General features: G+C 42.2%; 1 protein-coding gene and 2 pseudogenes across 3 annotated transcripts; all 3 read left to right on the forward strand.

Moving 5' to 3' along the window:
- Window positions 1-258: 258 nt before the first annotated feature.
- On the forward strand, window positions 259-1,122 carry LOC310793941 (beta-1,3-galactosyltransferase 2 pseudogene; annotated as a pseudogene). The gene has a single exon. The product of its transcript is annotated as a beta-1,3-galactosyltransferase 2 pseudogene (transcript).
- A 194-nt stretch (window positions 1,123-1,316) lies between these two features.
- On the forward strand, window positions 1,317-8,418 carry LOC310793942 (beta-1,3-galactosyltransferase 2-like; annotated as a pseudogene). Its single transcript has 2 exons — window positions 1,317-1,333; window positions 7,279-8,418. The product of its transcript is annotated as a beta-1,3-galactosyltransferase 2-like (transcript).
- Window positions 8,419-11,641: 3,223 nt separating this feature from the next.
- On the forward strand, window positions 11,642-12,835 carry LOC310793943 (beta-1,3-galactosyltransferase 1-like; the record flags this gene model as incomplete). Its single annotated transcript, XM_083655827.1, has 1 exon — window positions 11,642-12,835. The coding sequence occupies one exon, from the start codon at window positions 11,642-11,644 to the stop codon at window positions 12,833-12,835; it is 1,194 nt and encodes a 397-aa protein (XP_083511953.1).
- Between the last annotated feature and the right edge of the window lie 649 nt (window positions 12,836-13,484).

Below are 13,484 nucleotides of genomic sequence, written 5' to 3' on the forward strand. Positions count from 1 at the left end.
ATCCTTACCCATCAGATTTAACTGTCAATTTCTTTCCAATTTAGTCACGTTGTGCAGATCCCATGCTGCCAGAAGACACCTTGGTTTCACTCCAGATTCCTGTTCCTGCTCCTGCTTACTGTACTCATCCTTATCGTCTACTATGCTCCTTCCAGCAACTCTCCGACATGGTGGGAGAACTTCAATGTGCACTACCACCGCTTTTTCAATGAGACCCGTTGGATCAATCAACCTCCTTATCGTGTCAAAACAAATGAAATGCATGCACGTACACCTACTGTCATTGAGTACCACTTAGCCTACCCACGCAACTACCACTTTATCATGGACAACAGAGAGGTGTGTAAGACCAAGACCCCTTTCCTGGTTCTGATGGTTCCAGTGGCGCCCGGTGGGGTGGCTGCTCGCGACGCCATCCGGACAACATGGGGCAAAGAGAGCTTGGTTCAGGGTGAGCTGGTCCAGACTCTCTTCATGCTGGGCCTCCCTGGAGGAGCAAATGCTGAGCAGCAGCAGGAGAAGCTCAAACAGGAGAACCTGCAGCACCACGACCTGATCCAGAGTGACTTCATGGACACTTACCTCAACCTGACCATCAAAACCATGGTCATCATGGACTGGCTGGCCACCCGCTGCCCTACGGCGGCCTACGCTATGAAGGTCGACTCAGACATGTTCCTGAACATTGACAATCTGGTGATCATGCTGCAGAAGCCCGGCATCCCCAAGCTGAACTACCTCACAGGGATGCTAATGTGGAACAGGCCGGTCATCCGCTCAAAGAACTCCAAATGGTACGTTCCAGAAGAAATGTATCCGGATCCTCACTATCCCACCTACACCCTGGGCATGGGATACTTATTTTCCAATGATCTTCCAGAGAAATTTGTGGAGGAGTCAAAGTTGATCAAGCCTTTTAATATAGAGGACGCCTATATTGGCATGTGCATGAAAAAGATGGGACTTGCGCCCACCTCTCCTCCAAATCCTTCCCAGTTCAAGGCCTACAACAGAGTATACAATCGCTGTGAATTCTCCAAGGTCATCACCTACATTCTTGGGTCCGCAGAAGAGTTGGTGAAATACTGGACAGACTTGAAGAAGCCTGGTTCACCTTGTTAACACAACTTGGATGACTACAGACGCACTAGGAGAGTGTATGGTTGAATGTGACATGATGGCAGTGAGTGAGAAACTTGCAAGTTTGCACTGATCACTGGTGGAACAGAAGGCGGGTTGTATGTCAAAAGTAAAGATGAGGACTGTAATGCTGGACTTACAATCAGGAAACTCTGGATGATTCCCACTAAGTCAGCATGCTAGTGGGCCAGTGGTACAGATTTTCTATTTTATTTTTCTCCATTTCATTATGTTGGCCAACCTGCCACCATGCTCAGCCTATCCACTCAGTGAGTGTATCATTGAGATCTTAAAATGCGTGTGTAAGGGCTCAAAGTGATGTTAGATAATTATTGTAAATAGGCAAAACAAATTACTTATATTGGCAGAATCTGCTTTGTCAAAGTCCTGTGTCCCACCTTTCCCCCCACTCACAATTATTGATAAATGTATTATTTCCTTTGTTCAACTGCCATACGTTTTGTCCGACTGGATTTCGGTATCACACTTGTTGTTTAATAACATAGTGAAAATGATTCATTTGAAAACAGGATCTGCTTTGTTTGCCTTTGTTTATGTGCTATAAGTGTGATTTTCAGACCTGTTTCGCTGAAGGGACTGAGAGACTGACACAGGATCAAACAAAAACAATTCTGCATCCGTCATACCAGAGAAACAGATAATCACTGGTTTTGGGGTTATATCGCGGCCAGGAAGCTACACAACTCACAACCTAGCCAACTCATTGGTAGAATGTTACTACATTATCTAGTGCTAATGAATGTTACTACATTATCTAGTGCTAATCGCCAATACCATTTTTCTTGTTGTACTGATTTGTCAAGAAGTTACAGAAAGTTGCCACAGGAAGCTGTGATGGATCGGTTTCTCAACATGGACGCTGTTATCATGATGATGTGGAAAAAACAACCTGTTTCCAGAGTAGTTCAGCATCATTCTAAGTTCATTTTCAAGTCTGTCTTTGTCAGGACTGTCTGGCTGAAGCTTCAACAAAATAAACTACTGTGGCCACTGTCGCGCAGTGCAGCCTGCACTGCTTCCTACCTTTTGGTTTTTCCTTTGCCATGAAATGCAACTGGTAAAACAAAAAGCATATGACAAGCACAAAGAGACTGGCTGCATTTTCCCTTGTACATTAAAATCAATGTGATGCTAACAAAATGGACTGAAAATAAATAGATCAATCAATCAATCAACCAATCAATCAATCAATGAATCAATCAATCGATCAATCAATCAATCAATCAATCAATCAATAGCTGCTAGGGGCAGATAGGCTAATAGTGAGTGAGTGAGTGAGTGAGAGTGAGTGAATGAATGAATGAATATACTAACAAGCAAATAATAGTAAACATGTTGTCCCCCACTAGATGTACAGTAGATCCACCTTTGGGTCAGTCCCATTCATTGTCAATTACTATGCCCTAGCGCAGTGATACTCAACTTGTGGCCCGGGGGGCCAGATGCGGCCCGCGATAGGGTGCAGAGTGGCCCCCTGACCATTTTCTAATTCACAATGAAAACAAACATTCAAGTTTGACTAAGGTCCTGCCAGTGTAGGAATTTAGCCAGGGCAAGGGCAAAAATGCCCCCAAGAAATCTCAGAATGCCCGTAAAAACCGTGATCAAGGGGCAAAAAATGCCACCAAGATTTGGATAATTTTATTTACATTCAATTAATTTAAAACACAAACAGCGCTGTTGTTCACACAGACACACACTACACTTTAGCAACTTCAGGGTTGCCACTTGCCACTTGTTTTGTAATGATACACAAATGATACGCACAAGGCTCAAACTCCGGACGGACGGACGGACGGACGGACGGAGGGAGGGATGGAGACTGATCCATAGTCCCCCCATTTTGTGGGGGTATTATTATTAATATTAAGTATAGCCCTATAAGGGCAAACATGCTTTCTGAATTAAAAAAAATCTTTCTTTCTTTTCCTTTTGTGTTGATTAATTAGAACTAGGCCGGTTTGTTGTCTGTAATGTTCTTTGTGATATGTTTGGTGATGAAGGGCTAAATAAACCTGACTTGGCTTGAATTCACCTCCAGCCTCCAGCACATCTTCACAATATTCACAATGTTCACAATGGCTGTTATGTTACCATTAGTTACCATTTTGTGACCAAAAATATTACTTAATATGGATATTGGTTCAAGAGTCAAGATTCATTTAATAGTCATGATAGTGAGTAATCATATTACAAATGAGGAATTTGACTAGTTATTGCAGTATGTAAAATGTCTGTAAAATGTCCAGTAAAAGTCCTGTAAGTGATATATGGGGGGGGGGGGGGTAGATGATAGTGTCTGTGGGATAATGTCCATGTAAAATGTCCAGTATAGGTCCTTTAAACGATAATGGGGGTGGGGTGTGTGGGTAGGATAGCGTCCGTGGGATAATGTCCAACCCCAGTCATTTCAGAGCCGGTTGTGCTCAGGGGCATGATGGGGGTGTCAAAGTTCTGATTTGTGGGGGCTTTCGGGTCTCATTGAAGAGGCAGATGGCAGTTGGGTAGAAGCTGTGCCTGTGACGGGAGGTTCTGGTACTGCCATTCATCAGTGTTCTGCCATGGGCGAGTACCCTGAAGAGTTTATGTCCTGGATGGGTGGGGTCGGCCATCATTTTCTGAGACCACATCCTGGCAGTGTGTAGATCCTGAATGGATGGCAAGCTGCACCCCGACCACCTTTTCAGAATTGGTTCTGTGCCATTTAGTGGAGTATTCAGAGTTAATCAGTCATGAATCATTAAGTAAGTGGTCATAATGCTTATATCTAGGAACTAATCGTTGCTGGTTCAATAGCATGGCATCTAGTATGTTCTTACCAAACTTAATCTACAGGCTTGGGAAGTAACTAATTACATGTAATCCCGTTATTGTAATCAAGATACAAAAAAGGTAACTGTAATCCCTTACAGTTAAAAAAAAATATGTAATCAACAGTTACAGTTACATTTAGTGAAAATTTGGATTACAGGATTACAATACAATTTTAAGTAATTATGGGATTTGGACCTTTAGGCCTAAATCAGGGGTGGGCAACTGGCGGCCCGTGCTGGAATTGCAAAAAAAAAAAAAAAAAAAAAAAAAAAATTACAGTGCACCTGAACACAACATGCAAGATACCCGCTGAATAAGTGTCCAAATGTTCATGTCATTCTGGCCAATACTCCACTTCTGTTATAACATTTCAGTCTGGAATATGGAATATAAAGTAGCTAAAAAGTAATCTCATGTGTAAGAAATGACTGTTCTACATTGAATTAAAAATGTAAATAATTAACTCGTTGGTTTTGGATTTATTTAGCTTCAAGAGTGCATTTTTGTTCGTGTGACCCTCAACACCAGCTTTGAGAATCCCGGGCCACTTACTGATACTTATGCTTAAATTAACCCACTCATATTCTGGTTTATTTCAAGAAAAACATTTTGACTAGTGGAAATTCTAATTGGCTGGTAACTTTAAAATCTAGCAGCCATATTGGCAGGTGGTCAAAAAAGTTAATTTCAAGCCCTGCAGGGAGAGCAGGTGGTGACATAGGGGTGAGTGAGAAAAGGATCAAATATTGGTGGTTAAGACTGAATAATGACATCACAACTGTTAATTTAAAAATAGTTATTCCTCTAAACCTGGCTTCAAATGCCCCAAATGTTTCGCGTCGTTCGGCCCCCAGCCCTCAGCAAAATCTGGCCCTCTGGTAGCGAGGGCATTTTTTTGTGGCCCTCTCTATCATCAAAGTTGCCCATCCCTGGCCTAAATCAATCCCAATGTCAAAGTCTAAAGTGTCTCTGGTCTCTTCTGCTTAATTACTTAATGTGGTAAAGGCCCACTTCAGTCACCCAAAAGACAGCATCATAAATCTTCAGATCTTAATAGTTGTGACTGATGTTAGGATGAACTGGTTTTAATTAGCAGGAAAAAAAAGTTTGGTCTATGGATTTTGCATCCAACCCCACTTTCTGTGTGTGTGTGTGTGTGTGTGTGTGTGTGTGTGTGTGTGTGTGTGTGTGTGTGTGTGTGTGTGTGTGTGTGTGTGTGTGTGTGTGTGTGTGTGTGTGTGTGTGTGTGTCTGTGTCTGTCCTCGCTCTCTCTCTCTCTCTCTCCCTCTGTATGAGCTCAACGAGTCAGTGTGAGCGCACGTTGGGCTCGGTTCTTCACACTAATAATCTGCTGGGCTTCATTGCAAAAGGAAGATATACAAATAAAGTTATTATTATTATTATTATTATTATTATTATTATTATTATTATTATTATTATTATTATTATTATTAAGATAATAGGAGTAAAGAAGGAAGGAAAGGGGAAGGAGGAACTGATTCATGTGAGAAGGAGATGAAAAGGTGCACACTTTTTAATCACTTCATAGACATAACATGACAAAGACTGTACCATAACTCCAAGATGTTGTCATTATAATTTAATCATAAAATAAAATAAAATATTTTTTGGTATAGCTACTCCTTTAACTTACAAAGTATGCTTTTCTGATGAAAAAGTGAAGTATTGTTTGATTAGGACTACTGTAATATATCTGCTGATGTAAAATACTATCATTGCTGTCAGTATAGTTCCACCAAGTTTTCGGTGCCGTTTGTCCGTCCGTTTCTCTGTTAGCAGGATTACGGGGAAAAGCTACTGGGCTGATTTTCATGAAACCTGGTGGACCGGTGTAGATGGGCCAAGGAAGAACCCATTACATTTTGGCGAGATCCGATCCGACTTGGTTCAATGGCGGGGGTGAGGCTAGGGGAAAAGGGGCCATAGCTAGGGATAGGAAGGACCTAGTGAGAGTCTGGGTTTGAGGGGTGGGTAGGGGGAGTGGCTAGGTATATGTGGGTGGTGGGAGGGTTCTGGACAGGAAAGGGGCAGGGCTAGGGAAAAGGGGCGGTAGCTAGGGACAAGAAGATCGTAGAAAGTTCGGGTTTGAGGGGTGGGTAGGGGCAGTGGCTAGGTGTATATGGGTGGTGGGAAGACCCATTCAATTTTGGCACGGGTTTGATGTGATTTGGGTCAAGTGAGGGGCTGGGGATAGGGAAAATGGGACATAGAGAGGCATTTCGGCCATCAGGACAAATCAGCGGTCTTCAATGTAACGAAATGCAAATTCCAAATAGATTTTCATACATACCAGATTTATCATAAAAAAGTATTAACAGTTTTTATATCTATTGCTACAACTACTACAGCTACTGCTTAGGCTTATACTGCAGCCTGCAATTATCATTAGGCCTACTAGGCTACTGCAAATTTGTAAAAAAACAAAAACAATTATTAATTTGTTGTGTTTGTTTTAAATGTATTCATTTACACTACTATTATGTGGCAAGTGAATGATTTGCAGATGGGAGCAGAGTAAGAAAATGCCTGACATCAAATAAATGGGCAGCTTTTGGTGCTTGATGTTGGTGCTGTCCACCGTGTTACTAACAACCACCCTGTTATGTTGGTATTTTAATTTGATTTCTTTTAACTTGATAATATTGTCAAATATCAGGCATAGCTGTATGTTTTATACTATTTTAGAATATTAAATAATAAACGACCCGGTTAAAGTAAGTGACACAAGATCTCCAAGAAAAGGTTATTCTAAAAGTAGAACAGATATGTCAGTGTCCAAGTGAACCTATCTCATGGTTCATGTTAAAGACATGTGTATTTGTATGCTTGGCCGCTTTTGATACGGTGGATCACATGATCCTATTAGCTCGACTTGAGCACTATGTGGGCATCAGGGGCGTTGCCCTGGACTGGTTCCGGTCCTACTTAAGTAACCAGACTTTTTCTGTTCAGCTAGGTGACCTGTCCTCCGCTGTGGCCCCCCTTACCTGTGGGGTGCCACAAGGATCAATCTTGGGCCCCGCCCTCTTCCTGTTGTACCTACTGCCCCTAGGTCAGATCCTGGCAAAATTTAACGTCTCCTTCCACTGCTTCGCTGATGATGTGCAGGTGTACCTTCCCCTAAAACCCACCCAAGGGAGAACTGCACTACAGCCTCTGCTGGACTGCTGTTCAATGGTACCGCAACCTAGGAATGACCTACTCACAGAAAGGTCTGTGTGATTATCAATGTCACACAATCCTTTCCCATCAGATTTAACTTTGTCTTTCTTTCCAATCTAGTGTGCAGATCCCATGCCGCCAGAAGACGCCTTGGTTTCACTCCAGATTCCTGTTCCTGCTCCTGCTCATGCTTGTAGGCATCCTCCTCCTCTACTATGCTCAGTCCAGCAACTCTCTGTCATGGTGGGATAGTTTTCCTCTAAATGTCCACTATAATAGGAATGCCAGTAGGACCCACCGGATAAATCAACCTACTCAAACAATTTTCAAACCAACTCCAACCGAGGGAGTGGAAACGACTACCGTGAATATAACTACTGCCATTGAGTACCACTTAGCCTACCCACGCAACTACCACTTTATCATGGACAACACAGAGGTGTGTAAGAAGACCCCTTTCCTGGTTCTGATGGTTCCAGTGGCGCCCGGTGAGGTGGCCGCTCGTGACGCTATCCGGACAACATGGGGCAAAGAGAGCTTGGTTCAGGGTGAGCTGGTTCAGACTCTCTTTGTGCTGGGCCTCTCTGGAGGAGCCGATGCTGAGCAGCAGCAGGAGAAGCTCAAACAAGAGAACCTGCAGGACCACAACCTGATCCAGAGTGACTTCATGGACACTTACCTCAACCTGACCATCAAAACCATGGTGATCATGGACTGGCTGGCCACCCGCTGCCCTACGGCGGCCTACGCTATGAAGGTCGACTCAGACATGTTCCTGAACATTGACAATCTGGTGATCATGCTGCAGAAGCCCGGCATCCCCAAGCTGAACTACCTGACAGGGTTGGTAAAGTGGGACATGGAAGTCATCCGCTCAAAGGACTCCAAATGGTACGTTCCAGAAGACGTGTACCCGGATCCCCTTTCCACCCTACATCCTGGGCATGGGATACATATTTTCCAATGATCTTCCAGATAAATTTGTGGAAGAGTCAAAGTTGATCACGCCTTTTAATATAGAGGACGCTTATATTGGCATGTGCATGAAAAGGCTGGGACTTGAGCCCACCTATCCTCCAGATCCCTCCCAGTTCAAGTCCTACAACCCAGTATACGATCGCTGTGTCTTCTCCCAAATCATCACCTACATTCTTGAGTCTGCAGAAGACGGTGAAATACTGGACAGACTTGAAGAAGCCTGGTAATCCTGGACTTATAATCAGGAAAAACTGGACTATTCCCACAAAGTCTGTATTCTAGTGGGCCGGTGGTAGACATTTTTTTCTGTTTCTCCATGTCATTATGTTGGCTGACCCGCCAGTGCCACCATGCTCAGCCTAGTCAACTCAACTTGAAATCTAAAATGTGTGTTATGTTGATAATAATAAATACGCAATAAAGTAGAGACATTTTTTATATTGGCAGAATCTGCTTTGTCAAAGTCCCGTGTCCCACCTGTCTTTCCACCCACAATTATTGATAAATGTATTATCTCTTTTGTTCAATTGCCATAATTTCCTCCGACTATATATATATATATATATATATACACTGTGTAGAGTAACTCATTTCTTATTACACTACTTTTGCATTACTTTCACCAAAATAACACCAGCAGCAGAATGACATCGCCACCCCGGAACCATCCCGAAAAAATAATTTTAACCATCTTGAATTCAGTGTAAACTGGCCAAAATTCTAAATGTTATCCTTTTTCTTTGTCATTGTCATTTATAGTAGTCATTTGCATAAAAACACACAATTTGTTCAGCAAATCATTGTATCTTTATTTAAATATGTGCTTTGATAAAAACAAAAACAAAAAAATCAACTCAATACGTAACTATAGTATAATATTACTGAAAACCTATTGGTAATAAGTTACATTACTGAGTTGCTGCTAAAAGTAATATATTAAATGTAATATTTTACTATTGTACTATTGTAATGTGTTACCCCCAACACTGATTACTGTTAAAGCTGCACCCCCCAGCCCCCACCACAAAAGCCCAAAAAGACAGCATAATACTTTTTCCAGAATTTTTGTTTACTAGTTGTGATGTTGAAGGATGGACTTTGCGTCCCAACCGAAGTACATTGTCTACTGTACATGTGCTTGTGTGGGTGGGTATGAGTGTATAACAGGGCTGAACAGGTGAACGCTTAAAACCCTCCTCGCCACTCATGACAAAGAATGTTAAAAGTCAACAAAAGTGTCAAACTTTATGATTGTCTCAACCCCCCCCCCCCCCCTTCCCCCCGCCCCTTATGCCCTCCCTCTGTTTAGGGTAAAAGCCATGCATTGACCTCAGTGACAGTCAGTGTGACCACACACGTCTGTGGTGTGCTTAGCTCTGATCACACTAACGCAATCATCTTCACACAGAAGATATAGGACGGAAGCCAAGAAGGAACGACAGCTTGCAGCGGTCATGGAGAATGGAGGAACTGATTCATGTGGGAAGGAGATGAAAAGGTGCAAACTTTTTAATCATTTCATAGAAAAACTGACTGTTACAGAGTAGATACTGTAATAACTCTGATATATGGTCATTTCACTTTGAATTTATTGCAAAGTACTCCAACAGTCCGAAAAGTCTGCTTTTCTGTTCAAAAGATGGATGTGAAGTAACCTTGATTGATTAGGACTGAGTTTCAGCTTGGGAAAGGTATAGGCTCAGACAAATGAACCTAACTTACAGTAAAGACAATTAATTTAATGTGACTAACTGTAACTTTTGCCACTGATTGCAATGCAGGATATGTCAAAGTTGGTCAATTGAGTTGTCTGATTTGGGTAATAACAGCTGGTATTGTAATATCCAGGGAGAGTTTAAATGTTGAGATGAATGTGATGAAATACATAGATAAATCTTCTCAAATTATAAAGTAATAATAAAGTAGAACATGTTTTGTTTTTTGTTTTTTTTTGGGGGGGGGGGGAGGTTGCACCAATGGCAATGCAACAAAATTCAGATGCATATTTTATGCAAAGAAACTAAGCACACCACAATGTTCTGTTTTTAATTAGAAAAACATTTAGATGCTGGATAATGACTGGATGTGTAGGCCTATTTAAAGCCAAGCCTCAGCCTCACCCACATCACAGAAAACAAGGATTAAAGAAATGAAATGATCAGTCTGCCTGGTCTACTGGCTGGTGATGAAGTCTGTGTGCATTTGGAGAGCTGACTGTCCTATAGATTAGACACGTGAGGACGGGGTCGTCTGTAGATAACCTGTGGATAGCCTACATGCAGTACCTGACCCACACCCAGTCACACCAATTCATCTGCAGTCATAACCTCATTGACTTTATTAAGTACTCTGCGGCTGCAGGTGTCCAACTCATAATGTTTCATATCACCTCCTCCTACCAGTGCCCAGGGAGGAACTCCGGCCTGTAAATCTGTCAAGGCCATGTTGGAGCAGAATGACAGAAGCTTTCTGCTTGGACAGCTCAATGATACTCGAACCTACCAAAAGAAGGGAATTTATTTTCTAGAAATTCCAGTTCAATTGAGCTAATTGTTCAAAGTAGTCTATCCTGTTCTCTTTCTTATCACCACAACACAGGTCAGTCTAGTTACAGTGATGGTTGGCCAAAGAGACTAGCCTACTAATACAACCTGCTTGACTATTCTCATACTGGACCCACTAGCCGGATGGGAGTACAGTATGTCCTTGTGAGGGGTTTAAATCAGATTTATTTCAGTAATTTTGACGGTGTTTACTGGAGTCATGTGGCTTACAGTGACCAGACCCTTTAAATGCAATGAAAAAGCCACAGTATTTTACACTGGGACCAAACTCAAACTAGGGTATATCCCCAAAATGACCAAATCCTTGAGGCCCCATTAAGTGACACAATGAGAATCCAGGTTCTTCCCAATAATTACAAATGTTTGCATGTCCCAAATATTTTTATTTTATTTCCGCCACTATTTTTCTTTCCTTCTGGGCTAATCTAAAGTTATTACTGCTAAACTGTGAAATGAATGGTTACAATCCTCTATAGGGATTGTATGCCACGCCTCCTTTACAACTTACAATCATGAAAACTACATATATCAATGATCTTTATACACATTTTAAAGAGCATAGGACCATATGCTATTGACCGATTTTGTAGGAGGAGATGTTATATCTCAAAGACTTTCCAGGCAGACCAGTCAGTACAGTCATCTGGAAAAAAGTTGTTTGAAAATCGGACAAACGGAGTGGACATTATGGCCTTTAAATTAAAACCTTTAATTATAGCGCCACCTTCAGGCTGATTCGAAAAATATTTCTGGAGCATGTAGTAACCATCTGTCATTAAGCCAAATATCATGTTTCTGCAATGTACCCACTCATGGGAATTTGCGTCGTGGCAGAAGGAAAAAAAATAAACGTGAAGTAAGTAAGTATTAAGTGATATCTTTCATTTAATAAGTTATAAAACCTAAAAAGAATGTGGAATCTTTTTACTACAGAAGTAGTGATGGCACCCCGAACTGTTAATACTGATAGAACCAACAACCGGGACCGTTTCCGATCAGATTTGACTTTGTCAATTTCTTTCCAATCTAGTCACGTTGTGCAGATCCCATGGCGCCAGAAGACACCTTGGTTTCACTCCAGATTCCTGTTCCTGCTCCTGCTTAGTGTACCCATCCTCATCCCCCTCCTCTACTATGCTCAGTCCAGCAACTCTCTGTCATGGTGGGAGAGCTTTGCTCTACACTATAGGATTGCCCATAGAACCCATCGGATAAATCAACTTTCTCTTTATCAAGCTATTAACGACCTAGCTCCAATCCAGGGAGTGAATACAACTACCGAGAATATAACCACTGTCATTGAGTACCACTTAGCATACCCACGCAACTACCACTTTATCATGGACAACACAGACGTGTGTGAGACATTGACCCCTTTCCTGGTTCTGATGGTTGCAGTGGCGCCCGGTGACGTGGCTGCTCGTGATGCCATTCGGATGACATGGGGCAAAGAGAGCCTGGTTCAGGGTGAGCTGGTCCAGACTCTCTTCATGCTGGGCTTTCCTGGAGGAGCTGATGTTGAGCAGCAGCAGGAGAAACTCATACAGGAGAACCTGCAGCACCACGACCTGATCCAGAGTACCTTCATGGATACTTACCTCAACCTGACCATCAAAACCATGGTGATCATGGACTGGCTGGCCACCCGCTGCCCTACGGCGGCCTACGCTATGAAGATCGACTCAGACACATTCCTGAACATTGACAATCTGGTGATCATGCTGCAGAAGCCCGGCATCCCCAAGCTGAACTACCTGACAGGGTTGGTAAAGTGGGACATGGAAGTCCGCTCAAAGGACTCCAAATGGTACCTTCCAGAAGACGTGTACCCGGATACCCTTTATCCACCCTACATCCTGGGCATGGGATACATATTTTCCAATGATCTTCCAGATAAATTTGTGGAGGAGTCAAAGTTTATCACGCCTTTTAATATAGAGGACGCTTATATTGGCATGTGCATGAAAAGGCTGGGACTTGAGCCCACCTATCCTCCAGATCCCTCCCAGTTCAAGTCCTACAACCCAGTATACGATCGCTGTGTCTTCTCCCAAATCATCACCTACATTCTTGAGTCTGCAGAAGACTTGGTGAAATACTGGACAGACTTGAAGAAGCCTGGTTCACCTTGTTAGCCCAAGGATTCCGTTACGTTCATGTTATTATTAGATTTTCGACTGTATTGGTCGCTGGTGAATAACTGGAATATAATGAGGTGTAATTGGCTGATATAATGAGGTGTAACTGGCTGGGTCCAAAAATATTGAGATGTTACATAACAGAAGACGATTAAATAATTTATTCCATTATCGTTTCAGGAATGAGAATTAGGATAACCACATGTAAGTTTACATAGGTTTCTGACCGACTGTACCATGAATGTCTATTTACTGGAGGAAGAGTTTACAGTGATTTTGAATGTCATTTTGAATGCTTTTTGTTGATTTTTTGTATTCACAAATTGATCTGGGATACACAGAAAACATATTTAATCAAGGGAGAGTTTATTATTCCTTAAAATGGTAAGGGGCAAATGTGAGAAGTGTATAATCACATACTATGAATTAAATAACAAAGGAAACAGTGCACTGAAATTACACATTTATTACAAACAGATTTCCAAGCATCCATGGAAAAAAACATACATAAAAAATGCCAACACTTTATGTCTCTGTTCATGTTTGACCTTTTTTTTTTTTTTTAGAGCCGAGCCTACCTCGTTGAGGTTGGGGGCGACGGGTGATTCGCCAGGCTGGTTCCTCATGAACCCCCTGTGTGGGATCC

Source organism: Poromitra crassiceps (genome assembly GCF_964638095.1).
Source record: "Poromitra crassiceps genome assembly, chromosome: 19".
Taxonomy (NCBI): Eukaryota; Metazoa; Chordata; class Actinopteri; order Beryciformes; family Melamphaidae; genus Poromitra; species Poromitra crassiceps.